Raw genomic sequence first — 14,457 nt, forward strand, 5'->3', positions numbered from 1 at the left:
TGTTTGTTTTGTTGTCACACTTGGCTGTGCTTGGCTGTGCTTGGCTTACTCCAAGTTCTCCAGGGTTACTCCTAGTAGTGCTGTGTTACTCAGGAGACCATATATAGTGCTAGGGATCAAATCTATCTTGGACTGAGTGCAAGGCAAGCACTTTACCCACTGTGCTAAATCTCTCAGGCCCTCTATTTCTTTTAGTAATATCTTAAAGGTTTTATGGTCTTGGATTGGAGTGATAGCATAGCGGGTAGGGCGTTTGTTGCCTTGCACACGGCTGACCCAAGTTGTATTCCCAGCATCCCATATGGCCCCCTGAGCACCCTCAGGAGTAATTCCTGAGTGCAGAGCCAGGAATAAGCCCTGTGCATCACTGGGTGTGACCCAAAAAGCAAAAAAAGTTTAAAAAAAAGTTTTCATGGTCAGGCAACAACAACAACAAAATATCCGGATTATGGAAGCCACTACAACTACAAGTAAATGCTGGATTTTGGTGGTTTTTTTTAATCAGATTACCAAAAAAATATGAAAATTTGGCCATAAATTTAAAAAACATAAGATTTATCAACCAATCTTAGTACTGGAAACATTTATGGATTTGATTTAAACAATCAGTTTTGTTTTTTTACGTTGGAACAGAATACTTATGCAATAATTAGAAACGTACCACCTAAACAGACATATTAGTAAAAGTGTACTGCAAAATTTTTTTAAAAAGGAAACAAGCAGAACTACATTTGATTCAAATGTATCTGTGGAAACCACTTAGACAAAGAGATAGTCTCCGAAGTCCCTATAACTATAACCCTAAAGAAGTGCTAGACAAAGGACTTAGTATTAACTAAGTTTGAATTCGCTTACTGTTTAACCAGTTTTTACTTTATTTAATTTATTATAAAACTAAAGTGCAGATTTCTTCTACCAGCTGTGTGTATATTTGTGAGTAATTACTGCTATTCCTGATACAGATCCTATTCCAAAATAACACTTAATTTTTAAGCTATTAATAATAATTTTATAGACTTTTGAAGATTCTAACTCTATGTCTAGATACTATTATGATTTACTTTAGGTCTGCAAAGATAAAGTCATCAGAGATATTTTCTGTTTTATTAGATAGAGCGATAGCACAGCGGGTAGGGCATCTGCCTTGCACGCAGCCAACATGGCCGACCCGAGTTCGATTCCTCCGCCCCTCTCGGAGAGCCCGGCAAGCTACCGAGAGTATTCGATATGCCAGACACAGTAACAACAAAGTCTCCAATGGAGACGTTACTGGGCCCGCTCGAGCAAATCGACGATCAACGGGAGGGCCTTTTAGATATAGTGCAGAATACTCAGGGCATTATTCCAAATTTGAGGTTGGTAAACTGCTAGTCTCAAAATGCTTAATTAAAATATGGTTCAATATCATTGTGCACAGAGGAAAATTAGGCTTAGGGGCCACTCCTTGATTGTATCAGAAAATAAAAAAAAACTCAGAGGCTATTTTCCCGTAAAAATGAATAAAATAACCCCATTGTTTACTCCTAACCCATACTTAGAATATTCTAATGAAAGTGCAACAACTCCAATGTAATGTGATTCAACATGTTTAGGAACTAGACATCGACATCATTAGACTTTGGGTTGTCTATGCATTATTCTACCCAAATGGGAGTAAATCTGAAAAAGGAAGTGTCCTTGTCCACTGTAATTTTCCTGTACCCAGAACCTAGTTAATACCCATGAGGAAGGAAGATACTACAGGGTTCTCTTCTGGAATTTGTCCTCAGTCCAAGAACAATACAAAATGCAATTTGATTTTCTTCTTTTGTCATATTTCTCCTCCCTAGTCCTGCCTCTCAGAGCACACATGTTTTATTGCAGCCAGGCAATGTTCAAATACCAGTTCTCTATTCCAAACCAATCAAAATGTATGCTTCCTCTACTCAATTAGAACAATTAGTCTATGGTACCAAGCACTTTGTGTCCTGTGTAGCAAATACTTATTTATCAGTGTCCCTTCATAAATTAGAAAACCTTCCCGCATGAAAATGATGCCTTACAAAGAATCATTAAATTTAGATAAAGCTTAAAAAAGGGACACTTGGTGATTATCTGATAAATGTATTCATTCATTCAATAAGTTCTTTTTATATATCTCTAATATGCCAAGCATAGTAGACACAGCTCCTGTCTTATTTGACTGTGGCACACAGTTGAATAGTGTTATCAATACCTGTGGAATGCCTTCTCATATAGAACTTGTATTTAACAGATTTCAGACAAGCAGAGTAAGAATAAAACGTGTAGCCCTAGAGGAAGCTCATAACATGTCACAAGGGATCTTTTAAGTATCGTTATCTACAAAAAGAAATACTCTTAGCTTCGTAAGGAATTCCTCCCTGGGAAATGGTATAGATATCTAGCAATCAAGCTTGTTTTGTATATTAAACAAAGCCAAACAAAAAAAAGTGCAGTGTCCAATGCTGATGACACAGTGTTCTGAAAGTACTCTAGCAAATCAAGTTTGATTCTTTTTGCCTCAACAATTGACCTTTGAGATTGAACTTATACTTTACAGAAACTCCTTTGCTCTCATACTGAGGTCTCAACACCTCAGCAACAATAGTCATAAATGAGTAATGGTAAATCCTTGCTGATTTTTCATAGCTGCTAGCACTTAGGAGGAAAAAAAATAGAGGAAAAATAGTCTTCTGGGTCCTTAATGTCATAAGCACAGAATTTTCTTTTTTTTCCCCTTTCATCTCAAATAATGGGAATACCAAACTCTTGGAAAATGTAAAATAATACGCGTTAATTTTTAGAAAAAGACACAATCACATACTGAGTCAACTTTTAGTAGAGCTTCATTATTGACCAAGTCAAAAATACAAATCCAAATTTTACATGTATTTGGTCCCTCGTCATTTCAAAAGTTTTTCATCTACCTTTTTCTCCCTCACATTAAAAAGAATATCTAGCCACATGAAGAGGTTTTTCTTTAGTGAAAAATAAAAACAGAACTAGAAACACTTAAGTGATCAGGCCAAAGTTGTATCATCAGTTTGAACAGAAACCTAACCCTCTGTAAGTCCAGAGCATTTTCTGATACAAGTTATGGTCAAATAGAATAGTGAACAGAATCTCCTAAGGACAGTTTTTGAACTAGTAATCTCATTTATCATGAAATAGAATGGAGAGACATTACCTCTTTAAGGCAGCCCATGAAGTTGTTGCTGACGGGTGAGCCTGGTAAATCAGCAGTACTTGGACTTCCTCCCACATAGAAGAAGTCATCAGAGCCCAGCATGGTGTAATCTTCTTGAGTGTAGCCTGTCGTGGTAAGGATGCCATCCACAGAGATTGTCACCTGGTGAAGGGACATAGGGACAAAAAAAATCCAAACAATGACTTAAAGTCCTATTAAAATTTAGTGGTTTCCCCTACCTGTGGTAGTACTTTCATTCAGATTTTGGTGAGGAATTCCCTCTAATTTGGATTGATTTTGATATGTGCAGCTAAGTTCCATTTTCTGGTCTGCCTTTCCTGTGGCCCAAGCCTCCAGCATTCCCCTGCCAACTCCTGGGAGAGTTTGTTGGAATGGCCAAGCTGAGCAACTACCCCTACCCAATGGAACACTTAGTCAGGCAAGAAAATGGAACTATCCTCAGACGACATCACTTGTCTCAGTTCATCGGTTAAATGATCATTTTTTTAAAAAAATGATTATTATTCATGGTGGTTGTGAAAACAGTAAAGGAGACATTGAATGATGGGATTTGTTAGGGGTTGGTCTTTGGTTCTTGATGATTTTTTTCTTTTCTTTTCCTTTTACTTTTGTTTTCTTTGATTCTTTTTGGGCTCACACCACACTGGTTAACATGCATTCAAGGGGGAAGAAAGAAGAGAGTCAATTTTGATGTGTCATGATGAGACATGCTCTGTACTCTCCCAGACCACCAACCCCAACTTCTCTTCATTGCCATCCCCACCACCAAGAGAAGAAATGACCCAAACCAAAAAATAAAAATAAAAAAGAAAGCCATTTCTAACAAAAAAATGATAAGAATAAGAACCAAAATAAAAATAATAATGCCCACAGAGAAGAAATAGCACCCATACACCCAACATTCATGAGAGGAGCAGAGGACAGAAAGAAAATATGGGAACTCAGAGCGTGCACACACCATACACTGACACACCCATGCGCAAATTATCCAGGGCCAAGAGAGGCAAAGCAAATGGTAGGAAATGGGGGGGAGTGTGGAAGTGGGTGAGAACTGAAAGAATGTAACTACTTCACACTTACATGCACGTAACAACTAAAAAACAGCATGGAAGTGGGAAAAATAAAGCTCTCAAACCAATGCGTCATATTTTCCCCTGGCCCCACCGCCCTCACTAAAAAGGAAAAAGAGAAAGAAAAGAAAAACTCCAAACCCAACCCCCAAATACATGAAGGATGAGAGAAGAATAAAAAGAAGAGTGGAGAAAAACTAAAGAGACAGAGAGACGGAAGGTGGAATTGGGTTGATGGTGGGTAGGTTGTTAGTAATGGGGAGGAAGATGAGGGGACAGAGTCTGATGCCAATGGGGAGTCCACGAGACAGGAACATGCCATGCAGCATTTATAGGGAGAACACAGTCGGCAGAGATCCCTTTGGCCCCCCCAAAGGGGAGTACACTGGAAGAAGGGCCAGGAAGTGTACAGAAAGGAGTGGATTTGCCTCTGAGATCTGCTGTGGCAGCCAGGGCCACACAACAGGGAAAGAAAAACGGGAGGTTGAGGAAAAGGGAGAGGGAAGAGGAGGGAGGGTCAAGGGGCAGGAAGACATGAGAGAAGAGAGTCCTCAATAGAAATTTCTGTTGTCCCTAGCCTGGAACTTGGAAGTTGCAAAATAAGAAAACCAAGCCAAATAATTTAGGTAAATGAAGAATTTTTTTTAAAAAAATATTACTTTTGCAGAAAAAAATAAATTACAAACTGAAGAAAAAGAAACAATCCCCACCCAAATTGTCCAAAGAGCATTTCCAGGACATCCCCTTCTTTAAGAAAAATAAAAAAAAGAAAAAAGAAAGTCTTGCATTTAATTCAACACAAATCTTAAAAGAAGAAATAAGTCTAAAGAGGATAAAAGAGGGGTTTGGGGAGGAGAAGGGGGGCAACACACGGCAAACCCAAAAAAAGAGACAATAAGAATGATATCTACCAGACAATGTAGTTTGTTTACCATAGCGTGTCCGATGCCTGAGTGCTTTGCGGAAAAGGGGGAAGAAAGGAAATTAAAAACTTGTGAACAGAACGATTGTTAATTAAAAAAACTAAAAACAAAGATGAGTCGTTAGGGTGTTAGTACATTCGTCGGTTAGTAAAATGACACATTGCATGAATGAACTTGTGTTAGTTTTTCAAAAAAAATGCACCCAACACAGAAAAAGAGAGTGAGGAGACAATGAGACCAGGACTTGGTGGAAAACTCTGGTGCCCGCTCAGGCCCTGCAAAATGCTGGCATCCATCTTGTCATGTGAATTCCCGTGTCCAAACAAAATTCAGATCAGATCTCACCCCAAGGAGAGGGGGCCTCATACTCACTTCCCAGGGACTCTTCCAAATGAATGCCAGTCCCCTTTCCCCCCCACCTTCTGGCACATACTTATTCCACTTGTTCTGAAAATAAAGACCCCCAAAGGTTATCGTTCCACAAGTTGACATACCAATATGTTGAAGTACCAGTACATTAGCAATTTGTTTTTTCCCATTTGACTCTGAATTCCTGCATGGATAATCATAACTTTCTCCCCTAAAGCAGAGAAGTTTCATGGATTGTTCACACCTATCAGAAGAAGATTATACTGTACAGTTTACTCTGGATTTCCATAGTTTATGTTTAAAGATCCAGGACCTCCCTGTATTTTGGTGTATTTATGCAGATGGAAAGGCCCATTTTCCTCTTCTCTTTCCTCTCAGTTTAGAATAACTTGAGACAGGAGACTGCCTCAAAAATAGCTGGAGTCTTCATTATTCCCGGGAAGGTTATGATTTTATAACTTGGCCAGATATGTTTCCTGCTGGAAACACTGTCTTCCAACCATTCCTCTCTAAGAATGCTTCTCAAGCTTTTAAGCAATTTCGTGCATGGACAGCTGAGAGAACTGGCAGGTAAGATGGCACTAGAGAATCCTTACTGTTAATCTTCTCATTACTGTTCTCAAACAGCAAACTGCCAGCATATCTGAGCTGGGAGGCTGGATGCGCACAAGACAGGTAACCCCAGCTTTGGTTCCATAGTTTGACAAAAGTGGAGTATGGCAATACATCAGTTCATGTTGTGGATACAACCTTGAACTCAGGGCAAGGTGATGAACCAAAAAGATACAATTCAATAAAATACTCACAAATGCCTCATTACCTTGACCTCAACTCCCAGTTACCACTTGGAAAAGAAAGTCTACAATCCTTCCTTTAATCCTCAGTAAGGCATGTGACCTTCACCCTGACCTGTCTCAAAAGCAGAACCATGAATGTATGACCATGAAGGAAGAAATGTGGAAAGTTCTGCCCCATCTGTTAATGAATATTCCAGGAAACTCGAGGTAAACTTTCCTCAGTTGAGTTTCTGCCATAGAAGCCCTACAACCTTACCTTCCCCCCCCCCCAAAAAAAGTATATATGACTGCCATGAGTCTATCATCAAATATTAATGAAGCTATTTACAGTTTAAAATAGACAAGGGCTTCCCATCCTTTCAAATCTATCCTAGGAAACTCAAAAAGATGTTATAAATGTATTTTTAAATGAGCAAAATAGTCATTTGAGATGATTCAGTGCTAAGAGAACTGCATTTGCAAAGTCAACTCTGCTTTTCTATGACTCCTCTTCCAATAAAGTATATTTTGATGCAAAATTTAGTTTCAGTCTCATTGAGTCCAATTTCAAGTGTGCTTTCGCTATTAGATTTTTATGCTACCTGCAAAGCTTATGCTATTGCATTATGCTCTAATGCAAAAGCTTTTGTTTTCCTGTCTAAACCACTGTGAGCTCTACTGGATCAGATGCTTGATGACAGACAGACATGGTCACCTTTGAGACAGAAAACTTGGCCTATAAATTGTGAGCATGTCACAGCAAGTTTAGCACCCAGATCATACACGAGCTCATAATCCTTCTGGAACATAAGGTGCTTTGCATATTTAGTCACTACACATGACTGGGGAGGATTATAAACACCATTTCACAACTGGAAACTCTGGAAAGGTTAAATGGCTTGTCCAAGGGCAAAAAGAAAATTTGGAAGTTAGAACTTGGAAGAGTAACCCTTATGGGTTGGTTGCTTTCTTCCACTGGCATAGACTAAAGCAGTGGAACATATTATAAAATACAGTTTTGTTTTATCCCCTCTCATCTCAGTTTAAAGGACTTAATTGAGACCCATTTGTGTTTTTGAAAAGAAGTGTGTTTAGTTGAAATAAAAAGTAAGCTTTTTCCTACCTAATTGAAATCATTCTAGAACGACAAGGAAGTGTGTGGGTGGGAGAGAAATGGAGTGTTTGGTGAGAACCGTGACCTGATTCTGCTCCCCAGAATGTGAAAACTCACTCCTCCACTGACTAATGCTTAAAGGGTGTTACGACATATCTGACAGTCAAAACTGGCAAAAGGTATTTCACATTTTGCTCCAGTATCTGCAACTTAAACATACCAAATCCTTATATGTGAGCAAAGGAAAATTTGATCAAGGGTCTTGACAATAAAAAAGTTCTCTCCTGATTAAGTAGGTACAGGTGGTGATGGATTGGCAATAGGGTTGTTTGGCCTTCAAGGAAAAATATAGAACATAAATTCAAACGTGTCCTAAGATGATTAAGGAATCAGTCTTGTGTTGTCTGGCAACATCACCACAAATAAAATAGAATTTCCAGCCAGGTGTCTTTCTAACATAATGAAATGTGAAAATGTGTGTTTTAGATATTTCCAAAGTTCCACGTATTTCAAATGTGTGTGCAAGCTTAGGACAGTTGTATGCAATAGAAAACACGCAAACAACTCTATTTGCTTTTACTTTCCTTTTTAACATGGAAAAATGTGAACTGTATTGTATTGCAGAAGAAAATCTGGTGAGCACTTCCAGGAAATTTGCACAAAGTTTTCTGATTGACACGGGACCAATGCATACCAACTGGGTTTAATGACAAATTCACAAGTAGAAATCCTTAGTGTGGAGAACATCAGGAAGAAAGTAGCTTCATCCCAGACCTTCACTTTACTATCAGAGAAAATGCTTTTCTTCCACTGCTCTGGGATAATTGTTGCTATTATTATTATTATTATTATTATTATTATTATTACTGCTATTAGTTATGAAACAGCTTTCCTTGGCTAAGGCTCTCTGAGCATGTTGTCACCTGCCGGAGTTGCCTGCTTAGAATCAGCAATTGATGGGAGTTCTCAAGCAGGGGCAGAACCAGGAAAGGCTGCTCCAAAGTTGATTTTTTTATTTGGGTCCTTCCACTTGCCAGGCCTCCCAGTCAACTGAAGAGTCTTGGAGGTAGAGACAGGGGCAATAAAATAGGAGCACCACACCAGAAATAGAAAAACAGAGGAATTCAGAAAGGTTCCAGCTAAGTCATTCCCAGACTAGAGGTTAATTCAACAATGGAAAAGTAAAGTGGGAGGAGAGGTGGTAACATAAAAAGTAAAGAAACAAAAAGAAAAGAAAGACAGAAAATGTTTTCTGGAAGGAATTAAAATTATGATATTATGATAATGGCTAATTTAATTAAAAAGGGGAAAAACATATATTCAAAGAAAGTAAAATCTACCAAGCTGCAGGAATAAAACGATGCCCCTAATTGGATTTAACAACAATACAGCAAGCTTCAAATATAATAAAGAAAAGGATAAAAAAAGAAAGTCAGGATAAAAGAAACACACGCATTTGTAACTTTTATTATTATCTATACAACTGATATATTTTTAACTTCCATAACAAGCATAAATGGAGAATTGAAGCATGGGAGTAACAGATTTTATTAAGTGCCCTGGTGAAATTGCAGAGACTGGGAGAAAGTTAGACTTCGATAGATCCAAACCCATTTCTACCCCTCTCCACCTCACCCATCACCTGTTGCACCAGCGTCCCCGACTCCCTAAGGTGAGCCTCCTGGCTCCCTCTCCCCTCAGCCATTACCTGCCGGAGGTTGCGGGTCACTTTGACGTCATGCCAGGAGTTGTCGTTAAATTTTCCATTCACAGGCTCCACAATGGCCTCAAAGGCCCCGGAGCCCAGGTTAATGACCAAGGAGACCGCACCATCCTTCAGCGCCAGGTTGACATAATCAGCTGACTTGCCGGTGTGCAGGATGAGCCCGTTCCGCTGCCACGTCTTGAAGGAGAGGGTGATTTCATCACTGCTGCTCTGGATCGGGTTCTGAGACAGGTCGTAGCACAGGTACTCTGAGCCCCTGAAAGTGGCCACATTCTCCTCTCGGGCTGGAGGAAAAGAACAAAAAAAAAGAAAAAGGAAGCAGAGAGCTGTTAATAATTTTGCCCTGGCATCAATCAGATCTATGCAAATACCAAAAAGAACACACCCCAAGGGCACGCACCGTGCCAGGAGGCTGAAACCAGCACCACACTGACCCCATGAAACTGTTATTGAAACATCAGGAAAAGAGCAAAGAAGGCAAAAGCGGATGGTGTCCCTGTCCATGAACACTAACATGCAAGCAGTCTTTCCTCTGCATTTTCTGCTAGGGAAACAGTAGAGGAAACCCTGCCAAATGGTTAAGTGATGCTTCCATTGCCCTTGCTTAGTTGGTGGCAGTTAAACGCTTGTAATAAAGCAGGTCCAGAGTGGATGATGAACTGCTTTGACAAAGGTTTCTTTGGCTCTAGGTGCATTTTATTGACCAATAACTAAAAATCAATTACCCTGAAAGGCCTGGCTCTGAATTCTGTTCATCTATGAGTTAGACTCCGGCTTCTGTGTTAGAGTCCTGAGTCCTGGGGACTGTGACTAGCTTCTTTTTATTTTTTAATTTTTATTAGTGAAACACCATGAGGTACAGTTGTAGACTTACAAATTTTTGTACCTGGGTATCAGTTATACAATGATTGAGTACCCCTCCCTCCACCAGTGCCCATTTTCCATCAGCAATGATCCCAGTATCCCTCCCACCCACCATACGCCCCATCCCACCCCACCTCTGTGGCAGGGCATTCCCTTTTGTTCTCTCTCTCCTTTTGGGTGCTAAGGTTTGCAGAAGAGGCATTGAGTGGCAAACATGTTCGGTCTATAGTCTACTTTCAGCATGCATCTCCCATCCTGGGAGGATCCTCCCAACACCTTTTATTTGGTGCTCCCTTCTCTGTCTGAGCTGCCTTTTCCCCTAGAATGTGTGGCTGGCCTCCAAGCCATGGGGTAAACCTCCTGGTACTTATCTCTGCTATTCTTGGGTGTTAGTCTCCTATATTGTTACTTTATGATCCCCAGATGAATGCAGTCTTTCTATGTCTGTCCCTCTCTTTCTGACTCATTTCACTTAGCATGATACTTTCATGTATTGCCACTTGTATGTAAATTTCATGACTTCATCTTTCCTAACAGCTGCATAGTACTAGCTTCTTAACTAGCAGAATGGACCAGAGAAAGTGATCAGGTAGAAGAAGAAAAGGAGAAAGAATGATATCTGGTTTATATTCCAGAGACTCAGATGGGGTTAGCTTTGTCCTATATGTTCCAGAAGGTCTCTGTGGTATCTGTTTATTTGCATATTTCTGTTCATTTGCATATTTCTGTTCACTTACAAGCACTATATAAGCAAAAGGGACCTGTCACCTACAAATGACCACTTGTAGTGTCACACATAAATAAGCAGCAAGTCCTCCTCAGCATATAATCCATGTAAGAAGCATTTTTTCAAAAAAAATAATCTCCAAATAAAAGCATCATAGAGCAGAAATTTGACACTATACATTAAAATTAATCATTCCATTCTCTAGAGTCTTGTTCATTGTCATGATCTCTCTTCTCATTTTTGAAACAATGCTTTGTTAAAACAAAAATAAACAATGTTTTGCTCAATAGACCTGGAGTTGACCCTGATCTGGTTTGGAAGATGCAAACCAAATGCAGTTTGGTTTATCACCACTGAGCTTTTTTGCTACAGATTTCAGCATGCACAGATCCAACTTGCCTGACCTTGGCACTGCACTGATGGATTCATGGGCGGCTTCTATAAACATTTAACTTACACCTTATGTGCCCACTGGACTGAGATAAATGAGCAGAGAAACAAATACCTTTGTAGAGAAACTTAAATTAATCATAAAGTACTCTTCAAGGGGCAAGCTTGATACAGAACAGCAAAGCACCAGGATATTATTTAATGTGCTACATGGTGGCTAATATTTTTATATAATTAGAACAAGGAATCTGTCAAAATAATAAATTTTAGAGTTATAAGGGATGTTAGAGATTTCCCAATTTATTGCTCTTATTCTATTAAGGAAGAAGCTGACAACTAGGAGTAAGCAAAGTATCTGAGACCACACAATTTTTGCTACTCCTGGATTCTGGTATCTCTGGAGGAGCTTTTGCTAAATATCAGTTACTTTAAATTGTGTCATCAGTCTCATATACCAGATGTTCCAATTCTCTTTTCAAAGGTCACAAATGATACCATGATGCAAGACATTAACTCAGAAACTATCCCAAATCTTGAACAAATTGAGCCAGAAATTTGCTCCCTCTCCATATAAAAGTCATGTGAGCTCACCAGAAGAAAAAATTTTTCCATTCCTACCTGGAATCTGAGAGAACATAAAACAACAGAACTTATTTTATGTGGAAGGCCATAGAGGAAATACATCAGTGTAAAGCACCAAATATTACAATAAACTAAAATCAAACCCATGTGAGGAAAAATATGCAAATCACATGCATATTATGCTAATTGCTATGCAAATATACCAACAAAGATTTTAATGTGTCCAAGTGCCTTCTTTCGCAAATAGCCAATGAAGACTGCTCCAATGGTTCACAACCCTCATGATCCACTCTATTCAATGAGAAATCCTCTCTGCTACTTCTCCCCTCAACTAAAATGGCATCACCCTGGTACTGGAAGACCCCCAACACATCAACAAACAAGAGACATCTGAAAGCTGTTTTCAGAATCATATTTAAGATAAGCATAATTATATCATTTTTCATTCAAGGGATATTTTCCTTGGAATTATTAGGGCAAGAGGGGCATTAGCACTGGATGACCTAAACTTTAAAAGAGCAATAAAGGGATTGGAAGGAGAAACAATGAGGACTATGAGCAAATTTTTTATTTGCATACTCTCTCAACTAATGTCTATCTTCCTGAGACCCCAATATGTCTTAATTTTCTTCTAGTGTGTAAGGCTTCAGCACATTCTCATCACCTTAAAAATCATACCAAGTTGACAGTAAATATAACTAAAAGGTGCAAAACCAAAAACAGACAGACACACATTTCCAAGCCTACTCGATTCTCCAAACTCACCATTAGTAAACATAATGGCGTCCCAAATCTATCCTCTATACTTGGAGCTTACCCTGAGATGGAGGTTGAAGACAATGCAGTCACCTTGTACATATTCAAGCTAAATAGGTAGAGAAAATGAATGCAGGGGATTATGTAACAGCACACAGCAGCTTAGCATAAAGCTTACAGCTTGGCAAGAAGGGAGGCACTGACAAGGCTAATGGACTGTTTAAATTCATTTAAATTATATCATTCCACAGTTTACGATCAATGGCATAAATGTTAAAATAAAAATGTTATTCTGACTGTACAAAAAATCGAGCTCAACTCTGTCTGACAACAAATCATATACCAGTATTTGTAAGTGTCCAATTGATTAAACACTAGATATAATCTAAATATGTGTAACTTGTGATTTTAAAGAAGTTTGCAAAAGATATGTAAAGTACTGATACTTCAAATAATTTGTTAATCCAAATACTAATATATGCAAATGTAAAGCATATACTTAGTAAACATTTACTCAATTATATTTTCCATTCTTTCCCTAAAATATCCAACTGTGATTTATGTAATACCTCTATTTCTCTGAGAAATTCTCAAACAGTTTAAAATATTCAGTGCAATATTTTTTTACTATGCAACCTGATAAGTATGGGGAAATACATAATTGGGCCAATGGTTCTTTATAACTTGTTACCTTTGGAACCTAAGCTAGGATTTGATATCAAGAAACTTACATTTAATTTGAAGGTTATAAAGTACAATTACATAATTTTAGTGAGGCAGAGAGAGGATCTCTTGATTTGTATTTTTCAAAGATTATACAGCAAGACTTACATTGGGTTGGGAGTGAACTGAAAGGAAGAAAGAGCTGAAGAGAGATCCCAGATAAACAATATCCTGGGCATTCCTAGGACTGCTTAACAGTAATTGTTGATATAGACCCCAAATGAGGTTACATTTTACAGGACAAGATGGAAGCTGAAAAATCCTAGAAGACACAATCTAAGAAACTGAGAGACAGAGATACTGGCAAACGAGAAACCCCAGAAAGGAGTTCAGAGGAATAGAGTTCAGACACTCCAAAAAAGAAAGCCACCAACTAGAGGTTAAAACTAAGGACCAGGAACAAAACACTAGATATGAAAAGGCTCAAATAAAATCATATCATAAATGGATAAAGAAGGATTCTTGGACCGTGTTCAACCAAATGCGCACAGATTTTGAAATGTCATATATTTCCAAATGCTTTTTTAAATCATTATTTGCATTATCTCAATACTTTGTGAGACAACTTTGCTGTGATACTGCCAGAGCAAGCAAGTAGAAACAGAGTTTAGGTGAATTATCCAAGACAGTCAGGCCTTTACAGCAGTCCGGAACCTTAACCCCTGATTCTCATTTATTGGTTTGGTTTGGTTTGGGCCACACCCAACAATGCTTAGAGCTTACTCCTTGCTCTGCACTCAGGAATCACTGGAATTATATTCAGAGGATCACATGGAGTGCTAGTGATTGACATAAAAGGCAAACTCTTTACCTGTTGTACTGGTTCCTAGGCCCTCATTCCATTGCATTTTGCTACCATCGCATACCACTTTCCAGGAACCCCATTCTCAAAGAAGCAGCAGCATGACCCGGTTTTCTCCTTCTCCCAGGTTGTACCCCACACATACAGCAGGTACCCGTAGGGGGCGTGGCCACTTCAGAAGTGGGCATAGTCTCTATAGAAGTGGGAGTGGCCTAATTTGGGGCCAGTAGGCCACAGGTAAATTACTCATACCCAGCAATCTCGTGTAACATCTCAGTCTTCATACCACCACCACAACATGAAGAAACAACGCAAATCCCCACCACGAGAAGAGGATGATCAAAAGAGTCTAGAAGTCTCATTAGGTGTTTCTCACTTAAAGGAGCTCTCTGATAAAGAATTCATATATGAAGTAATGAAGATAGTC

The 14,457-nt window shown here is 38.9% G+C and overlaps 1 protein-coding gene across 19 annotated transcripts in view; it reads right to left on the reverse strand.

Annotated features, from left to right (window-relative positions):
- Window positions 1–14,457, reverse strand: part of NRXN3 (neurexin 3) — a 1,716,647-nt gene that overhangs the window by 1,286,809 nt on the left and 415,381 nt on the right. For all 19 annotated transcript variants that reach the window (XM_056134049.1, XM_056134032.1, XM_056134029.1 and 16 more), the window contains exons 4-5: window positions 9,169–9,470; window positions 3,188–3,349 (exon numbers count right to left, since the gene is read on the reverse strand). In XM_056134049.1, the coding sequence (XP_055990024.1) occupies window positions 3,188–3,349; window positions 9,169–9,470 (464 nt within the window). The remainder of the gene's footprint in view (window positions 1–3,187; window positions 3,350–9,168; window positions 9,471–14,457) is intronic.

Source organism: Sorex fumeus, unplaced genomic scaffold (genome assembly GCF_029834395.1).
Source record: "Sorex fumeus unplaced genomic scaffold, SorFum_2.1 ptg000098l, whole genome shotgun sequence".
In the NCBI taxonomy this organism is placed as follows: domain Eukaryota; kingdom Metazoa; phylum Chordata; class Mammalia; order Eulipotyphla; family Soricidae; genus Sorex; species Sorex fumeus.